This window comes from Calliphora vicina, chromosome 3 (genome assembly GCF_958450345.1).
Source record: "Calliphora vicina chromosome 3, idCalVici1.1, whole genome shotgun sequence".
Taxonomy (NCBI): Eukaryota; Metazoa; Arthropoda; class Insecta; order Diptera; family Calliphoridae; genus Calliphora; species Calliphora vicina.
The window spans coordinates 36,914,342-36,931,239 of NC_088782.1; the positions used below are offsets into that span (position 1 = coordinate 36,914,342).

General features: G+C 32.1%; 1 protein-coding gene across 1 annotated transcript in view; it reads right to left on the reverse strand.

The window, feature by feature from the left end:
* Nucleotides 1-16,898, reverse strand: part of Cad74A (cadherin-74A) — a 39,741-nt gene that overhangs the window by 10,806 nt on the left and 12,037 nt on the right. Inside the window, exon 2 of the mRNA XM_065504383.1 lies at nucleotides 337-701. Within this exon, the coding sequence (XP_065360455.1) occupies nucleotides 337-701 (365 nt within the window). The remainder of the gene's footprint in view (nucleotides 1-336; nucleotides 702-16,898) is intronic.

Genomic DNA, 16,898 nt, shown 5'->3' on the forward strand with positions numbered 1-16,898 from the left:
TGCAGTGTGAATATCAAATGCATGGCTTTCCAAACGACGTATATAACGGCCGACAATATATGACGGGCCGACAATGGGTCAATTTCGGAAACTAATTTTTTAATCCGAATTTATTTACTAAATCATGTACATAGTTATCTATGCATTTTAAATGAAAGAATATAAATCACAGCTTAGAAATTCAGATTCACAATGAGACATTTTCCAAAAAAAGTTCAACAACTTTTTTACACCCAATTTTTATTTTAAACCAAATATTTGTTTTTATTATTTATTTTTAGTTAAAATGTATACACTCTTACTTGTTATCTCTAAAAAATATTGACAAAAACTAACCTCAACACATTTGATCTCCAGCTCAGCATTAATGCCCACATCACGATCCACCACCACAATTGCAGGTTTTACCTCCAACACCGAGCCCACTGGCAGGGACTCACTAACACTGGTCAAATAGGGACGACCCAAAAATGTCGGCTGATTATCATTGTAATCGCGTACAGGAACGACACGTCTCAATGAGACTGTGTTGGGTTCAGTGCCATAAATCCCCTCATCCGTTATGCTAATAATAACTTCGATTGTATCTTGTGTCTCACGATCCAGCTCCTGACGTAAGCGTACCACACCCGTATCACGATCAACAGAAAAAACTGGTCCTGATATGCTGTATTTGAGACGGCTACCTTCTGGGTCAATACCTGTTAACAAGAAAGAGAATGGAAGTAGATGTTGAATTAGAATTTTTTGTGCAAACGTGAGAATGTGTGTTAGTAAAGTCAAGTATATCGCGGTGTGTATGAATAATAAATAAAACTTAATGTGTGAAACGAGTATTTGTTTCTTTATTTATTATAAATTCTGTGTTATACTTTGTATCAACTATTCTAGACGTTCTTGTGTTACAAACATGACTTATAAAGATTTCTAAATTTTGTTCAGTTTGTTTTGATTATTTGTTGGTTGGTGTTTGTTTGTTTGTTTGTATTTCCTAATCGTGTGAAAAATGTTAATTAATTTCCCACAACCTTGTACGTACATTTCATTATTTCTATGCACTCGTACATATATTTTTTAATTTATTTAATTCTTGCTTGTTTTTTTGTTATAATTTCTTTTTGTTATAGTTTTTTTTTCTTTATAAGTGTTTTTATTTTTCTTTTGAACTCTTTTCTTTGTGTTGTCTTCTGTATCATCCATCCAAGTCCAATCATTATAATCAGGTTGTTGTTGTGGAAATTGTGTTAAAAATTGGGTTTCTTTAGGTTTTAGTTCCGTTGTTTTTGTTGGTACTTCTTCTAAACCAACAACATCAAGATATTTTTCAAAACATGTTAGTAATCGTAACTAATAGACTGACAGACTTATTGTCGGTTAGACAGACAACCTGCTTGTTGTCATGATTTGTTCATGTGTTTTTCTTCAAAATATTTTACATTGTTTGTAGGTTTGTTAAGAGCTTCTTGTCTTGGTTTTTTTGATAGTTTATCATAATGGTATAGCAGCGTACAGTAAAGATTAAAACATGTAGAATAGATTTTGAATTTAAAAACAAGTAAGAGAGCTATATTCGGCTGTGCCGAATCTTATATACCCTTCACCAAATTATACTTCAAAATAAAAATTTTAAATATTTTTAGTTAAACAAAGTTTTTTTTTTTGCAGTTTTTTAATTTTTTGGAAAAAATTTTTTTTTTAATTGTTTTTTTTTAAATTTTTTTTTTTTTAAATTTTGTTTTTAATAAAAAATATTTTTTCCGATTTTGACCCATTGTAGGTCCAACTTACTATGGTCTTATATACGTCGTTGCAAAGGTCTTTGAAATATATATCATTAGATATCCATATTGTCTATATTAATGACATACTAATCCAGATATAGGTCAAAAATAGGTAAAAAATATCGAGGTTGTCCTGGGGTCTTCCTCATATCTCAGCCATTTGTGGACCGATTTTTGCTGATTTTAAATAGGAAACTTATCGAAAGCATGTCTGACAGAATTATTGAAGATTTGGATCCCGAAGATATCTGGGGTCTTCAGAAAATTGATTTCAACAGACAGACAGACGGACATGACTTAATCGACTCCGATATTTATAATGATCCAGAATATTTATACTTTATAGAGTCGGAAATGAAAAATGTAGAAATTACAAACGGAATGCCAAACTTATACAAATTTACCCTTCTCACGAAGGTGAAGGGTATAATAAAAGAGCTTTATGGAACGACCAAACTAACTCACAGCAGATTTAATAAATTAAGAAATAAAAATTGTGGAGTCAATCTATGTTCGTTGTTATTGATCGGGAACTCTTTTATTGGTATTTAATTTTGGTATAATGTGATAATTAAATTGCATAGACATCATAAGAATCGTTTATTTCAAAAACCAGTCAAGCAACAAAATATCCAAAATTGAATTATTGGGCGAATACTGTTTTGTAAATGTAAATGCAGCGTTTAATGCAAAAACAAAATAAATACTGCCTATTATTATGATGAAGCAAAACCGAGTAATCCGTGTTTAGTGCATAAAGAGGTCAAGTGACAGCGCTTGACTGGTTTTTTCCTTCTATTTTTTTTTTCATAAATATTGTAGGTCCCAATAAATGTGAAAAAATAAAAGATTTACAAGCTCTAAAACCCTACTTGGTTGGATCTGATGAGTTTTATGGCAATATTTTTTAATGGCATAATAAAATTAGAATATTTCGTAAGAAATTTACAATAGTGATATTTGCTTATTTCAGAAACCAGTCAAGTGCAAACTAAATAAAAAAAGTTGTATGTTTATTAAACAGTTAAACAAATTGATAACTGTCATAGGAAAATATATCAGTAATAATAAAGTAATTTTTACATTGCTACAGTGATAGAAAAACCATCATAACGCTGATGTATTTTGACATCAGTGCTATGACGAGTGTCTTCGTTTTTGACCCCACGACTCTTTATATCATTGTGATGCCAGCATTAACATCAATTGACAAAATTGTCATCAGGATCCTATAAGAAGTTTTCTTTAATTTACTCAAAATCAATAATTTGTTACTTGACTGGTTTTTGTAATAAACGATTCATTTGATTCAAAGTATTTTATGATGATACCCATCGCTAATGAAAAATATTATTTTTGTCCGTTGATTCAGTATAAAAGTAATCAGAATTTCCCTCCTAACAGTCAAAATGGTCCAGAAAATTTTAAGGTAAGTGATATCAACTTTTTTTTCCGAAAAATTCCGAGAACTAATTTTTTTTAATCGAAACATGATACTCCCACCTTTAATTTTATTAAAACAACAGTTTGGAGGAATATGGGCTACATTATTTTTTTTCCATGGAAAATCAAAAATATAATAATTTTTAGAGGCTTATTTATAGATTTGGGCATAACGGTTAACGGTTTATGATATCCCCATATTTTTATACCCTTGGCCATGAGTGGCAAGGGCATATATAAGTTTGTCATTCCGTTTGTTATTTCTACATTTTTCATTTGCTACCACACAAAGTATATATATTCTGGATCGTTATAGATAGCGAAGTCGAAATTGCCATGTCCGTCTTTCCGCCACTATGTTGAAATTAACTTTCCGTGGCACCCAAATAACTTACATACGTGATTCATACATCAATATGTCGGGAATTCTTCCGGCTAGGTTGCTATTAACAAAATCGGCCCACAAATGGCTGAGATATAAGGAAAAACAGGGAAAACCTTGGCTTATTTTTAATCTATATCTGGATTACTAAGTCATTAATATAGACAATATGGATATCTAATGATAGATATTTTAAAGTCCATTGCAACGATGTATATAAAGCTATAGTAAATTTTTTAATTTTTAAAAAAAAATTTTTGGAAAAATAATTTATGACAAAAAAAAAATTTTGATGAAAAAAAAATTAGGGTTAAAAAATATTTTTCCCGATTTTGAAACTTTTTTTTGGAAAAATAATTTATGACCAAAAAAAAATTCGGGTTAAAAAATATTTTTCCCGGGTCAATGGGTCGAATCGGGAAAAATATTTTTTTAACCCGAAATTTCGAAAAAAAAAAATTTAATTAAAAATATTTAAAAAAAATTATGTTTAAGTATAATTTGGTGAAGGGTATCTAAGATTCGGCACAGCCGAATATAGCTCTCTTACTTGTTTTTTATTGATGGAGAAATTCTATATCATCTTACGTGATATTTGTACGCCTATAGAGTGGAATAGATTTTGCAAAAATAAGAGTATCTGAAAAATAATTTGGTCTTTATGTTCCATTCAGGGGGTACTATATTTTAAAATAATAAAAAGTTCTTTCGAAATATTGTTGTCCAAAATATTGAGCGAAATAAGGGTATATCGTACGTGACATTAAACGGAATTCATTTTGAGGTACATGTAGAAATATGCGAAAATATTCGAATCGTGAGAGGCGTTATGTTTTCTTTTAATTTCTTACACTAAACGAAATATTTTTCCTTTACAATCCATCATATTTAAATAAAAACAATCTTTGGATGATTTTATAATAAATTAAATTTAATATCGTACGTGACATACCGTACGTGACAGATTTTTCTCTTAAAATAAAACAATATATATTCTGTAAATATATTTATATAAAAACTAAAAAAGTGAATAGAAAATATACATTCGGTTTTAATAAACAATTTGACAATAGCAAAAAAACCATCAAAACCAAATTCATTTCATACTACAAGCTAATTGGGAGCCTAGTTTTCGCCACAATCTTAGTCTAAAACATACCTAAAACATTAAAAAATTAAATATAATCAGTTTAAACTATTATTTTTCTCTTTAAAATATTGTAATATCTAAATATTTTCACATAGTGACATTTTATTATTTTTTGTGTTTCCAGTCGTGGTAGCGATTCTCGTGGAATTGCCCATATGTTAAAGTTAATGGTATTTTTATGAAAATTGTACATATATAAACCACTGAATTGGGTGAAAATATAAGTAAATTTTTGTTTAACATGGACTCCACTTAAATTTTTGAAAAATAAAATACAAATTTTATTAAAACTATAAATGCACATTTCATCTTTGAACATTTCTCTACAAATCTGCATCATTTGATTTTTGAACTTGAGCGATACTCGTGAGGCGTCGTTCGGGTTTATTATTTTCAAAATATTTTCATTCTGTTGAAAAGTTTTCCCCTTCACTGTACATTGCGCCGGCTATGTTGGATAATTTATTCATGTTCAAAAAGACAATGACATTCAACTTGTTGTCATTTTGAAAAATGTTTTTATTTTTTTTTTCTTACATTTTTGTAACATATTTATACCCTACACCACCATAGTGGGGAGGGTATTATGCGTTTGTGCAGATGTTTGTAACGCCCAAAAATATTAGTCTAACACCCACTGGTTGGCTGGCTGGCTGTCCATGTAAACCTTGTGCGCAGAGTACAGGTCGCAATTTTGAAGATATTTCGATCAAATTTGGTACATATTACTTTTTCGGCCCAAGGACGAAGCCTATTGAAACTGGCTGAAATCGGTTAATTATTTCACCTAGCCCCCATACAAATGTCCCCTCGAAATTGGACTTTATCGGTCATAAAAGTTTAATTTATCTATGTATCTACACAAATTTCGCTCCAAATAAGTTTTATATATACAAAATTCATGTCACCAAATTTTGTTACGATCGGTCCATAATTAGTCATAGCTCCCACATAGACCCGCTTCCGAAAATCACTTTAACGTGCATAAATCGCTTAAAAATGTTGGTATACACACAAAATTCAACATAGTTAACTTTAATATAGACATAAATAACACGACCTAATTTTATGGTGATCGGTCCATAATTGGTCATAGCAACCAAATAAGGCCCACTTCCGAAAATTACTCAAAAATATAAATTATTGAAATTTTAACAGAAAAATGTTTTTGCTCTTTTACTTAGTCTAGGGTATTATATGGTCTTGGGCTTGACCGACCATACTTTCTTACTTGTTTTTCTATACCACTATGTGTCGCTTACGATAAAATTCGTTTACTGTAAAATGTAAACATTGACTTACAATAAAATCTTACCCCCTATAATTTTTAAGTTATTAACAATTTTGATATTCTGAGAACGCTAAAACGTCAGTCGGTCCATAAAATTTTAATTTTTGCAATAAAAAAAATTTAGAAAATGTCGCTTACGATAATTTGGCGCTAAGGGCTCGATATATAAACCACTGAATTGCGTGAAAATATAAGTAAATTTTTGCTTAACATGGACTCTACTTAAATTTTTGAAAAATACTATAAGTGTATTTAAAACTATAAGTGCACATTTCATCTTTAAACATTTCTCTACAAATCTGCATCATTTGATTTTGAATTGGTCGAAAAATTGTGTTTTTGACACCAAAATTCCTCTGTGCGATGCTTGTGGGGCGTCGTTCTGTTTTATTTATTTTCAAAATATTTTCATTCTGTTGAAAAGTTTTCCCCTTCACTGTACATTGCGCCGGCTATGTTGGATAATTTATTCATGTTCAAAAAGACAATGACATTCAACTAGTTGTCATTTTGAAAAATGTTTTTATTTTTTCTTACATTTTTGTAACATATTTTTTATTGTTATTCTTTCAGTGGAAATTTTGGAATAATGTTGTTCTTAATGGTGAAATTTAATTGTCAGAACAGTAAGAATTATGAAAGTTCAAAAAAAAAAACTTAAACAAACAAATAATAAAAAAAAGTTACTTAATTGTATTGTATTACAAAGTTGAAATAAATATGAGAGTGAGAAAGAAATAATTTGAAGTAAAGTGTTTAAAAATAATTAAATGGTTTTGAAAAGAAAATAAAAACTAAACAGCGTAAAACCTTAAGGTGTAAAAGCAGTTTTGTCATTGTCTTTAGGGTGATTATAACGGTTTTGAATTGAGGTTAAATAACGGTTAATAGACAGAATTTAATTTAAATGGACTGTACGGATGCTGGAAGAATATTGGATTGATTGTACAAATATATCTTAATATACTAACATTGATAAAGTTTTTAGCAGACAACTTGAGCAACTGAAGATTGATGATGCCCGTAGTGGGGTAAAAAGTGCACTCAGTGTCTAAATTACTTTTTCTCAATGTATTTTTTGAATTATTTTAAATAAATAAATTCGAGCCTAAGTTAATCTTAAGTTAACAAGTCTTAAATATGTATTTACGTATATTTTTAAATATTTTGTTTCATTTAAAGAAAATCCCTAAACAAAAGTGGGTGAAAATTGTTTATATCTTATGTGTCATATTTGTTAAAGAGATAACAACTAGTTTTCATACAAATAATTTCTAATCACATTTAGAGTATTTATGTGGTGGAACTTTTCTTTTAATAATAAAATGTAAATTTTACAAAAATATGCTTCATGGAGCATGAAATCTTAAACATTTTTTTTTATTTATTTTCCACATTTGTTTATTTTTAATACTTTTATGGTCTGTTGAGAAGAAATATAAATATTTAGTCTAATTTCAACATGTATTCTACCACATTCACACACATCATTATAATTAAATTTTGGTACTAATATGAATATAATTAGATCAACGTTAAAATACATGATGGGTTTTAAAGATATTTAATTGTGTGCTGTTTGGCATTTAAATTAATTAACAAGATACTTAAGCCGGTAAAGAGATTAAATCTGGAAATAAAATGTAATATTTAAGCAGGCAAAAGAAAACTAGAGAGATTAAAAGCAATTATAAGTTTGTTTTCAATAATCGTGATGTAAAACTCCTAAAACAATTTGATAAGTAATTCAAAATGTTGCATTTTCTTTTCAAATTAGGAAAAATTGGAATCAAGTAGGAAATTAGAGGAGTAGAATCAATAGGCCAACAAATTAGTAATAAAGGATATTTCATAAAGCGTTCCTATCTTTAAATTTAAAAAAAAAACAAAGTGTGTGTCATATATTATCGAAATATTTTATTTGTTTGAAATGGCATCATTTTGTATAGAATATAATATTAAGAAAGTGTCCACCGCGGCTCCGTCGTGTTGCACGCATCCGAAATGTCCAATTTTTCATGACTCTGATGCATAAATCAGGTAGAATTTGGCCGATGTCAAAGGTTATGTTGGATTTGGATTTGTGGCATATTCATATAAACCTGCGACTTAAGAAAACTCCACACGAAAAAGTCGAATGGGGTCAAATCGCATGATCTCGGTGTTCAGTTTACATCAACTCCACGTGGACCTATAGCTCTCGTCGTTGGCGTTTATGGCCTGTCCAGCATCATTTTCAATGAAACATGGATCAAAGACGCAGTCAGTCCAAAATTCACACCAAACTGTCTGTTTTTCAGGAAGCATAGGACGAGTTTAGATCCCATAAGGACTGGTATTGTTCCAAATTTGACAATTTTTTTTGTTGAAAAACGAACAGAACATCCATTTTTATAATACTATTTTATCATTTTCACGCTGTTTCCCTTCATGGTGATTTGGAAAAACATACTGTATAAATGACGACCAATTCGACAGATTTAGCTTCAACAATATGGCCGCTATCAACTGTCAAAATTCGGAAGTCTATTGGAAGACCTTTTGGTATCATATCGATGATGTGCCAATTAGAAACTTTTTGTGTTCTTTAACCACTTTTAAAGGGAGAAAAAAATCATTTGTTTTTGTTATCTTTCCTAATTTGGTTGAGATGGAAAATATGAGCATTAAGCGGTATTGATATCTGGTATATTTCTCTATACAATATCGTGTTATATGCAATCAGTTGAATGAGTGAATATATTGAACACCTTGAGGAGGGAACTGGTACTTTCCACAAGGAGGTATAAGATTGATAATTTTAACTACAGATCATCCAGGATAAGAAGCAGACTAACTGGGAATCTCCTTCAGTCAGGAGATGTTGGTCGATATTCAAGGCAGTGCGGGTAACATATACAGTAACATACTTCTCTCTCAAATCCCGACTACGAAACCCCTTCAACCGGAAGAAAACGCTGGCGATCAATTGAAGAATAAACGGATAGAAGGAAAAATCAGAAATACATTCTCAAATCCAGGTGTTATTTATTCTATAGCCAAGAATGCTGCCAATGGAAATCCCCCATGAACGATATGAGGAAAATCGCGTCAAATATGAAGTTGCAGTAGATGAGTACAAAAAGTTTATGGAGTCCTTACCCAGCGATTCAAATACAGCAGCATAAAGAAAATGCGAGGTCCAACGTTAAACGATCTCAGACAGTGGATCGCTCAAAAGGAGAATATTTACAGATAAGAATAACAACAACCACGATAACATATGCCAGTCTACTTTTTAATGCAGTGATAAAGGAACATCTCATAATATATCTGCCAAAGAATAAAGAAGTTTCCATAAATCCTGTAACAGAATGGGCTGCCATCAAATTTAAATTAGATGTACAGTAGCTGCACGATGATCAAATGCTTGGACAAGATTTCAAAGGACTTTCTTAGCAAATATTTCGCAAAGATCAGCCATACATGGGAAGGATTAAGCCTTAAACTGATCCCTGCTGAGGAAACTCTGATAAAATGATTAGCAAGGCGCGGAAAATGTTAAAGTGATTGAAGCTTCAGAACCCCATCATTCATATACAGTGAGCCTCAAAAGTGAGTATACACCAAAAATTATTTGATTTTTTTTAGATAATAAAAATCTTAAAATTTATCTATAGATTAAAATTTAAAATTTCGGTTTGTTGGAGAATGGGCTGAAAAATAGATTCGGTTGTGAAAAAAAAAGATTTAAGTCGGACTATAATGATTTTCGTGGCCTTAAAAAAAATCTAATAATTTTTGGTGTATACTCATTTTTGAGGCTCACTGTATATGACTTGTCGATCATCCGACAAATACAGATGCCTAATTCTTGTCATCACTAAATCTGGTTCAGTTGAGCTCGACAAAGCTGGTTTTTGATTATTCTGGGTAAGAGGTGCAAAGATAAAGCTTTTTCGACCCACAGGCTCGGCCAGCGGTAAAACAGAGGATGCTGAAGGTTCCAACTCTCTGCTTACAGACATGAAGCTCTCCGATCCCCAAATTACCTCGACAATGGCCAGTTTAACTATATAGCTGATGAATTGGGATGCTTGCCAATAAGACGATTGACATCATAGCAAGCAAATAAAGTCTACAGTTCAATGGCTATTGTAGAAGTTTTCGTAATGAGATAGTGGTTTTCTTTCTATTCTCTCGCGCTTAGTAAAGCTATCGAGGATAAATCTTAAATAGATCTATTCATACAACAGATAATCTGGTTGGTCCGATTTGGAAATAATGCATGTCAATGAAGGTAACTGCTGCTTACTCTTTCGGTATCACAATGGATTCAGTTTTGGCTATAACAAATTGAGCTTGATTGACTGACAATCTTTGACTAATTGAGAGTCTGATCGTTCCGAAATGAAGATCCAAATGTCGTAGGAACTCCGCCCTTGGGGTATAGATATGCATCTTGGTGACGCTCCACACCTTGATGGAATGCTTCAAGGGGAAGTATGGAGCAAAAGCGGGGACCTCATTCCGGACCTCATTCCTGTTAAGAATTTTATTTCAGAGACTTAATTAATTCTTCAAACTAATAAAAAGGTAATTCTTTACTGTAATATAGTTAAACAATATTTTATTCACGATGATGCATGTAACAGGAAATTGACCATGGAGAACTCAACAACGATTGACCTGTAGCTTACAAGGGCTATCAACTGTGGATATTAAATGTTTAGCAAGACTTTCAATATATTCTTTGGAGCGTACAATGCAAGTACAATCATCAAATGCAAGTTTTTTTTTCATATTTTATCTCCGTATCTCAAAATATAAGTAGTAACTATCATAGCTTAGTTCAAATAATGAAACCAGAAATTGGAGGAAAATTAACCGACATTTCAAACAGCATCCATTGTACTTTAAAAGTAATGAATAAAACAATAACATACATACCTCTACAAGGAAAATAAATTATAATGACCCTAAATACTTACAAAACATAGAGATACATTCATAAGTCTTTAAAACCAAATCTAAGTACTCCAACTCCCCACAAAATCAAACAATAAAAAAATAGAAAGTTTCTTGTGTAATTATAAATTTACGAGTGCGAGGTTTATTTAAGAAAAAAATGGATAAATAAAACGTATCACATCTGCGTGCATTTCTATTGTAACACAAATTCAATAAGATAAATAATGCGGCATCCACAAGATACAGCAACAGCAACAAAAACCAAACAACTAAATCAAAACAAATAAAAACCTCATTTCCTATTTGTCCAAAAAACAACAATTTCAAACAAACAACTTTAGCTTCAACAGACAGATACTAGATATTAAGAAGCATGCGTGTGTTGCATGTGTTCCAAAACTCGTAATAAGAAAGAAAAAAACTTAAATTTTCCACGCACTGACATATAACAAAAAGCGCATGCGCAGTGTAACAAAGAAAAAGTGTGTGTATCTTTTTTTGTGGAAATCTGCAGTGGAAAACTGATTGTGTATTTTGTATTTTTGTGATCTCTCACGTTGTTCAACAACATGGTAAATTGCAGCCATTAGTAAAGTCGTAATTATGATTTCAGCGTTAATTTTTTTATGGCTCTTAATTCAAATGTTAGATATATTTATATGACAAGATTGAATGTGTAATGCATCAACTATTTTTAGCGTATGTATACCAAATACTAATGCTTTGGACTCGTTTCTATTAAAGAAATTCCCACTTTGAGTCAATAATTTTGGCATTATGACTCATAGGTTTTGTACTGTGTTATAGTGAAATACCTTTATGGTATCATTCCTTTTACTTTTAATAATGTACTTTACATAAGTGATTTTCAATTACTGTTTTGTATACTTTATTTAAGGCGATTGTTACATTTTATGTTTTTAATTATACGTAGAAATTACATAAAGTCTTTATTATGCACAATTAAATTGGTTGAAATAATAACGTATGGTCCGAAAAAGCATGGATAAAGCGTGATAAGCATAAAAAACTAATAATTGCACATTGGGACCGATTGTGAAATGAATTTTTATATATGAAGAACTTCTTAGGTTAGGTTGCGTGGGTTTCCCGCTAATTAGCGAGTTCACTCGGAGGCCCTGTGGTCCATTGTGGTACCCTTAGAAGTACTAAACCCCTTATGCTGAGATTTCATATATGAAGGGAGAATAGTTTCCCTCACTAATTTCCTCGACTGTGTGTTTCCTGTGATCATATTTACTAAAAAGAGCGCTACCATGATGTAGTAGTCTTCGCTGTTGTAAGGCTGGGCAGTCACATAGAAGGTGTTGTACCGATTCCTCCTCCTCTTCATCCAAACATATGCCCTGATGCCCTCATGTCGTGGAACCCATATCAACTGGACTTGGTGTCGTGATAGTTGTGCCAGTGATTGGATACAATTGAGAAGACATTTCGACCTAATAACATTGGAGTTAAGAGCCTTGATTGATGCAAGGCTGTCCAAGTAGATATGTATAGTCGAATTTTCAAGATTCAATTCCCGGATACTTCTCACAGCTGTATCGATGGCATAGGTCTCTGCCTGGAAAACCGTGCAGGTATCTGTTAATCGAAGAGACAACAAAAGGTCCAGTTCATCGGAGAAAATTCCCGAGCCTGTGCCCCTTTCTGTCTATGACCCTTCCGTATCGACTGAGATCACATCGTCCCTTAAGACAGAATTCGCGGCCCAATCATCCCTTGGCGGTATGATAATCCTAAAAGTGCTATCAAAATTCGGTGTAGGTACTATGTATTCCGTTTCTTGCCCCATGATTGGCCTGCCTATCTTTTGTAGGATGGTGCCGTGACCAATACGATCATGTATGACCACAGCTCTCCACCAAACAAGAACCCCGGTGTACATCCAGTGCACAATATATGGTTTAAGACCCCATCTCTTCCCAAAGGGTTTTCTTACATATGTAGAAGGCACATAATGCCTTCTTCATTCGACACTCAGCATTACGTTTCCACGAGAGCTTAAAGTCTAAAATTACGCCAATATATTTGGCTTCGCTTGAAGTCTTCAGAAAAGTACCTTCCAGTCGTGGAGGTCTGAATTCTGGAATTTTTCCAGGTCACTGGCCAATGATAGCAGAACGCTGAGAGCTGATTCCATGAGTTCACTTATTGTGGGAAGAAACTTCCCTTTAATAAGAAGCACAACGTCGTCAGCATGTGCGACTACTTTGGTGCCCATTCTACTGAGAGTGAAAAGGATTTTATTTACGACAAGATTCTACAGAAGTGGAGAGAACTTAAGTATTGATTTAACCTATTTGAATCTGAAATATCATTATAAGAAGCTGTAGGCTTTAATAACATAGTCTGTAAATATGTGAAATTTTATCACAATCTGTGAAATAGTACATTACAGATGACAGTCCCAACGACAATTGGATCTTCACTTCGGAACGATCCAAGTCATATTCAGTAAAATATTGTCAGTAAGCTGTATCAATCGAGCTCACTTTGGTTCATCCAAAACTGAACTCATAGTGATACCGAAAGAGTAATCAAGGGACCTGCTGATCGACAGGCATTGTTTCCAAAACGAACCAACCAGATTCTATGTTGCGTGAGTATATGTATTTAAGACTTATCCTCGATAGCTATTCCAGGCGCCAGATAATATGAAGGACACCTATTCCTCATTATGAAAACTACAATCACCATTGAACTGTAGACCCAGTCTCATAGTATGCGTTACTATGAGGTAATCTCCTGTAATTGTTGGTACCATTAGTTGCTTACGATGAATTCCAATAAGTAAATTTGTCCTACCAGCTCATATATGGTCCGAAACGAACTCGCAATCTCTGCTAGCCCAAACTGTTTCTGTTGGAAAACCATTTTGCAGTTTGTAAGATAAATTATCGCCTTATTATTATATTATCTGCTATATAATTACACTGGCAGAGAACCAAATTAAGCACCACTGTAGAAGGTAATTAGAGGATCGGAGAGCTTCATGTCCGTAAGCAGAAAGATGGAACCTTCAGCCAAAAACCAGCCTTATCGAGCCCAACTAAACCAGATTTAGTGATGGCGAGTACTAGGCATATGTAGTTGTCGTTTTTTTACATTTTCTACGCCTTGCTAACCATTTTAGGTAAACACATCCTGCAGTTCCTGCACGTGGTCCAATCGGAATTTCCTCAGCAGGGATCACTTTAAGGCTTAATCCTTCTCATGCATCGCTGATCTTTGCGATACATTTGCTAAGAAACTCCATTGAAATCTTGCCCAGGCATTTATTCCTAGTCAAAACGAAATGTTGAACTATTCTTATTGGGGAGCAGATGTTCTAAAACAAGCTCAGTTAATTTAAATTCGATGGTAGCCCATTCTGTTACAAAATTAATGGAAACTTCTTGTATTCATTGCCAGAGCCAATATTAGATGTTCCTTCAACACCTCATTAAACAGTAGTCTGACATATGTTATCGTGGTTGTTGTTGTTCTTATCTGTAAATATTATCGTTTTGATCGATCCTCTGCTGAGATCGTCTGACGTTGGACTTCGGATTTTCTTCGGCTGCTGTCTTGGAAGCGCTGAGTAAGGACTCCATAAACTTTTTGAACCCATCTAATACAGCTTCATATTTTATGCGATCTTTCTCACCGCGTTCATGAGAAATTTCCATTGGCAGCATTCTTGGTTATCTTGTTCAGAATAAATAACACCTTGGTGTATCTGGATTTCTGAATATATTTCTGATTATTCCTTCTATCAGTTTCTTCTTCAATTTATCGCCAACCTGTGGTATGGCGACCGTTTGAAGGGTTTTCTAGTCGGAATTTGAGATTGGAATAGGGTACTGTTACCCGCACTGCCGGAAATTGCACATCAGTTACATAAGTATTAATCGAAGTATAATTATATCAGTTTATAACAGTTGGCTTTGCTTCTAATTTTGTCAAAATATTAAAAAAATCACCTTATAGCTTTTTATAAGGTGCTAACTCTTAATCCAAAATTTCAAATTTGTGCTAAAAAAAAATATGACAAACGAAAAAAACGCTCGATTGTTTCAATAATTTTTTTTTTTATTTTTCAACTTTAAGATACTATGACTAATTTAAGCAAATAGAAAACAGAACACAGTCGAATCAATTCAAATTTATATGGTAAAACACAGGTGCTTAAATTTGTATATGAATTTATACAAAACAAGTAAGAAAGCTATATTCGGCTGAGCCGAATCTTATATTCCCTTCACCATATTATACTTCAAAATACAAATTTTAATTTTTTTTAGGTAAACAAAAAACCAAAAAATTGTTTTTTTAATTTTTTGTAAAAAAAAAAATTTCGAATTTTTATTTTAAATTTAAAATTTTTTTTTCTTTCATTTTTTTTTGTTAAAAAAAAATTTTGGTTCAAATTTCTTTTTCCGATTTTGACCCATTGTAGGTCCTACTTACTATGGTCTTATTTATATACGTCGTTGCAAATTATTACTATATTAATGACTTAGTAATCCAGATATAGGTCAAAAATCGAGGTTGTCCTGGTTTTTTCCTCATATCTCAGCCATTTGTGGACCGATTTTTCTGATTTTAAATAGGAAACTTCTCGAAAGCATGTCTGACAGAATTATTGAAGATTTGGATCCCGAAGATATCTGGGGTCTTCAGAAAATTGATTTCAACAGACAGAAGGTGAAGGGTATAAAAACGTACTTTTAATAACGTTTTTTTTATAACTCCTGGCTAATCGAGTCTCAATCCAAATTTTTTGCACGAATGTAGTAGAAGGTTTAGGTGTCCTCATGCCATGTTCTTTTTTAATTTTTAACACCGCGATCTTTGATATTTTTTACATTGAAATATACACTCCGAAAATTTAATTTTAACCTTTTGGACTGGAATGTTTTTACTACGAAAAAGTCATTGATTTGAAGAACCCTTTGGAACCGATTTTAATTAAATTTAATTTACCGATAGTAAATTTAATTAAAATCGAAGATGTCAAATCCGAAAATACCTGTTTTTTGTCTGTTTTGATATGGATTCTCCCCATGGTGTTATTTCTCTAAACTGTTTGTAGTTTGTAGTTTCGAGTTTATAGCCATGAAACGATTTAGAGCGTTTTCTGAAACATGCATGAGCAAGGCCCCTGGCAATGTTGAGTACGGACAACTGTTCTGTTCTCTTTTACATGCTTATATGTAGTCTTCGTAAATCTGCTCGGTAAATTAAGATAGAATAAAAAAAAATATTAGAATTTATCAAACATTTGTTGAAACTATCAAAATTTTATGTTATTGTTATCAAATAACTCTCTTATGATCTCATGCTGTAATGTAAAATCATTTGAACAACAAATCATTGTGAGAATTTAAATTTAAATATTATTTGCAAATTTTTATAGTTTTTATTTTTAAATAAAGTTTAACGTCTTACAACTATTATGTTTATGTCATGTAAATTACAAATAAAACTTCATATGATGTAATTTACTGACTCAATGACTGAGTTTTTCTATTTACATCCATCCATCCAACCCAGTAGCAGCGGCGCATGCGTGTCTCACATATTAATTACTCGTGCAAGTACTTCTTTTGTGAATGTATTTTCATAAAATTTACATACAAGTCTAAACTGGAGTACAAATATATTGTAGATTATGGTAAATATGTTAATATATAAATAAAAAGATACATAGTAGGGTAGATGCTATTTAAATTCTTTAAAACTGATCGAAGCGATCATAGAGAGAAGAAAAATTTGAAATTTTCAGGCCAAAATCTGACTATAGCAACATTCTATGAATCCCAATTCTGGATGAATGGGTATGTCTTGTTAAATTTGAGACGATAACAATTTACATGAGATCCATGAGCATGTGGT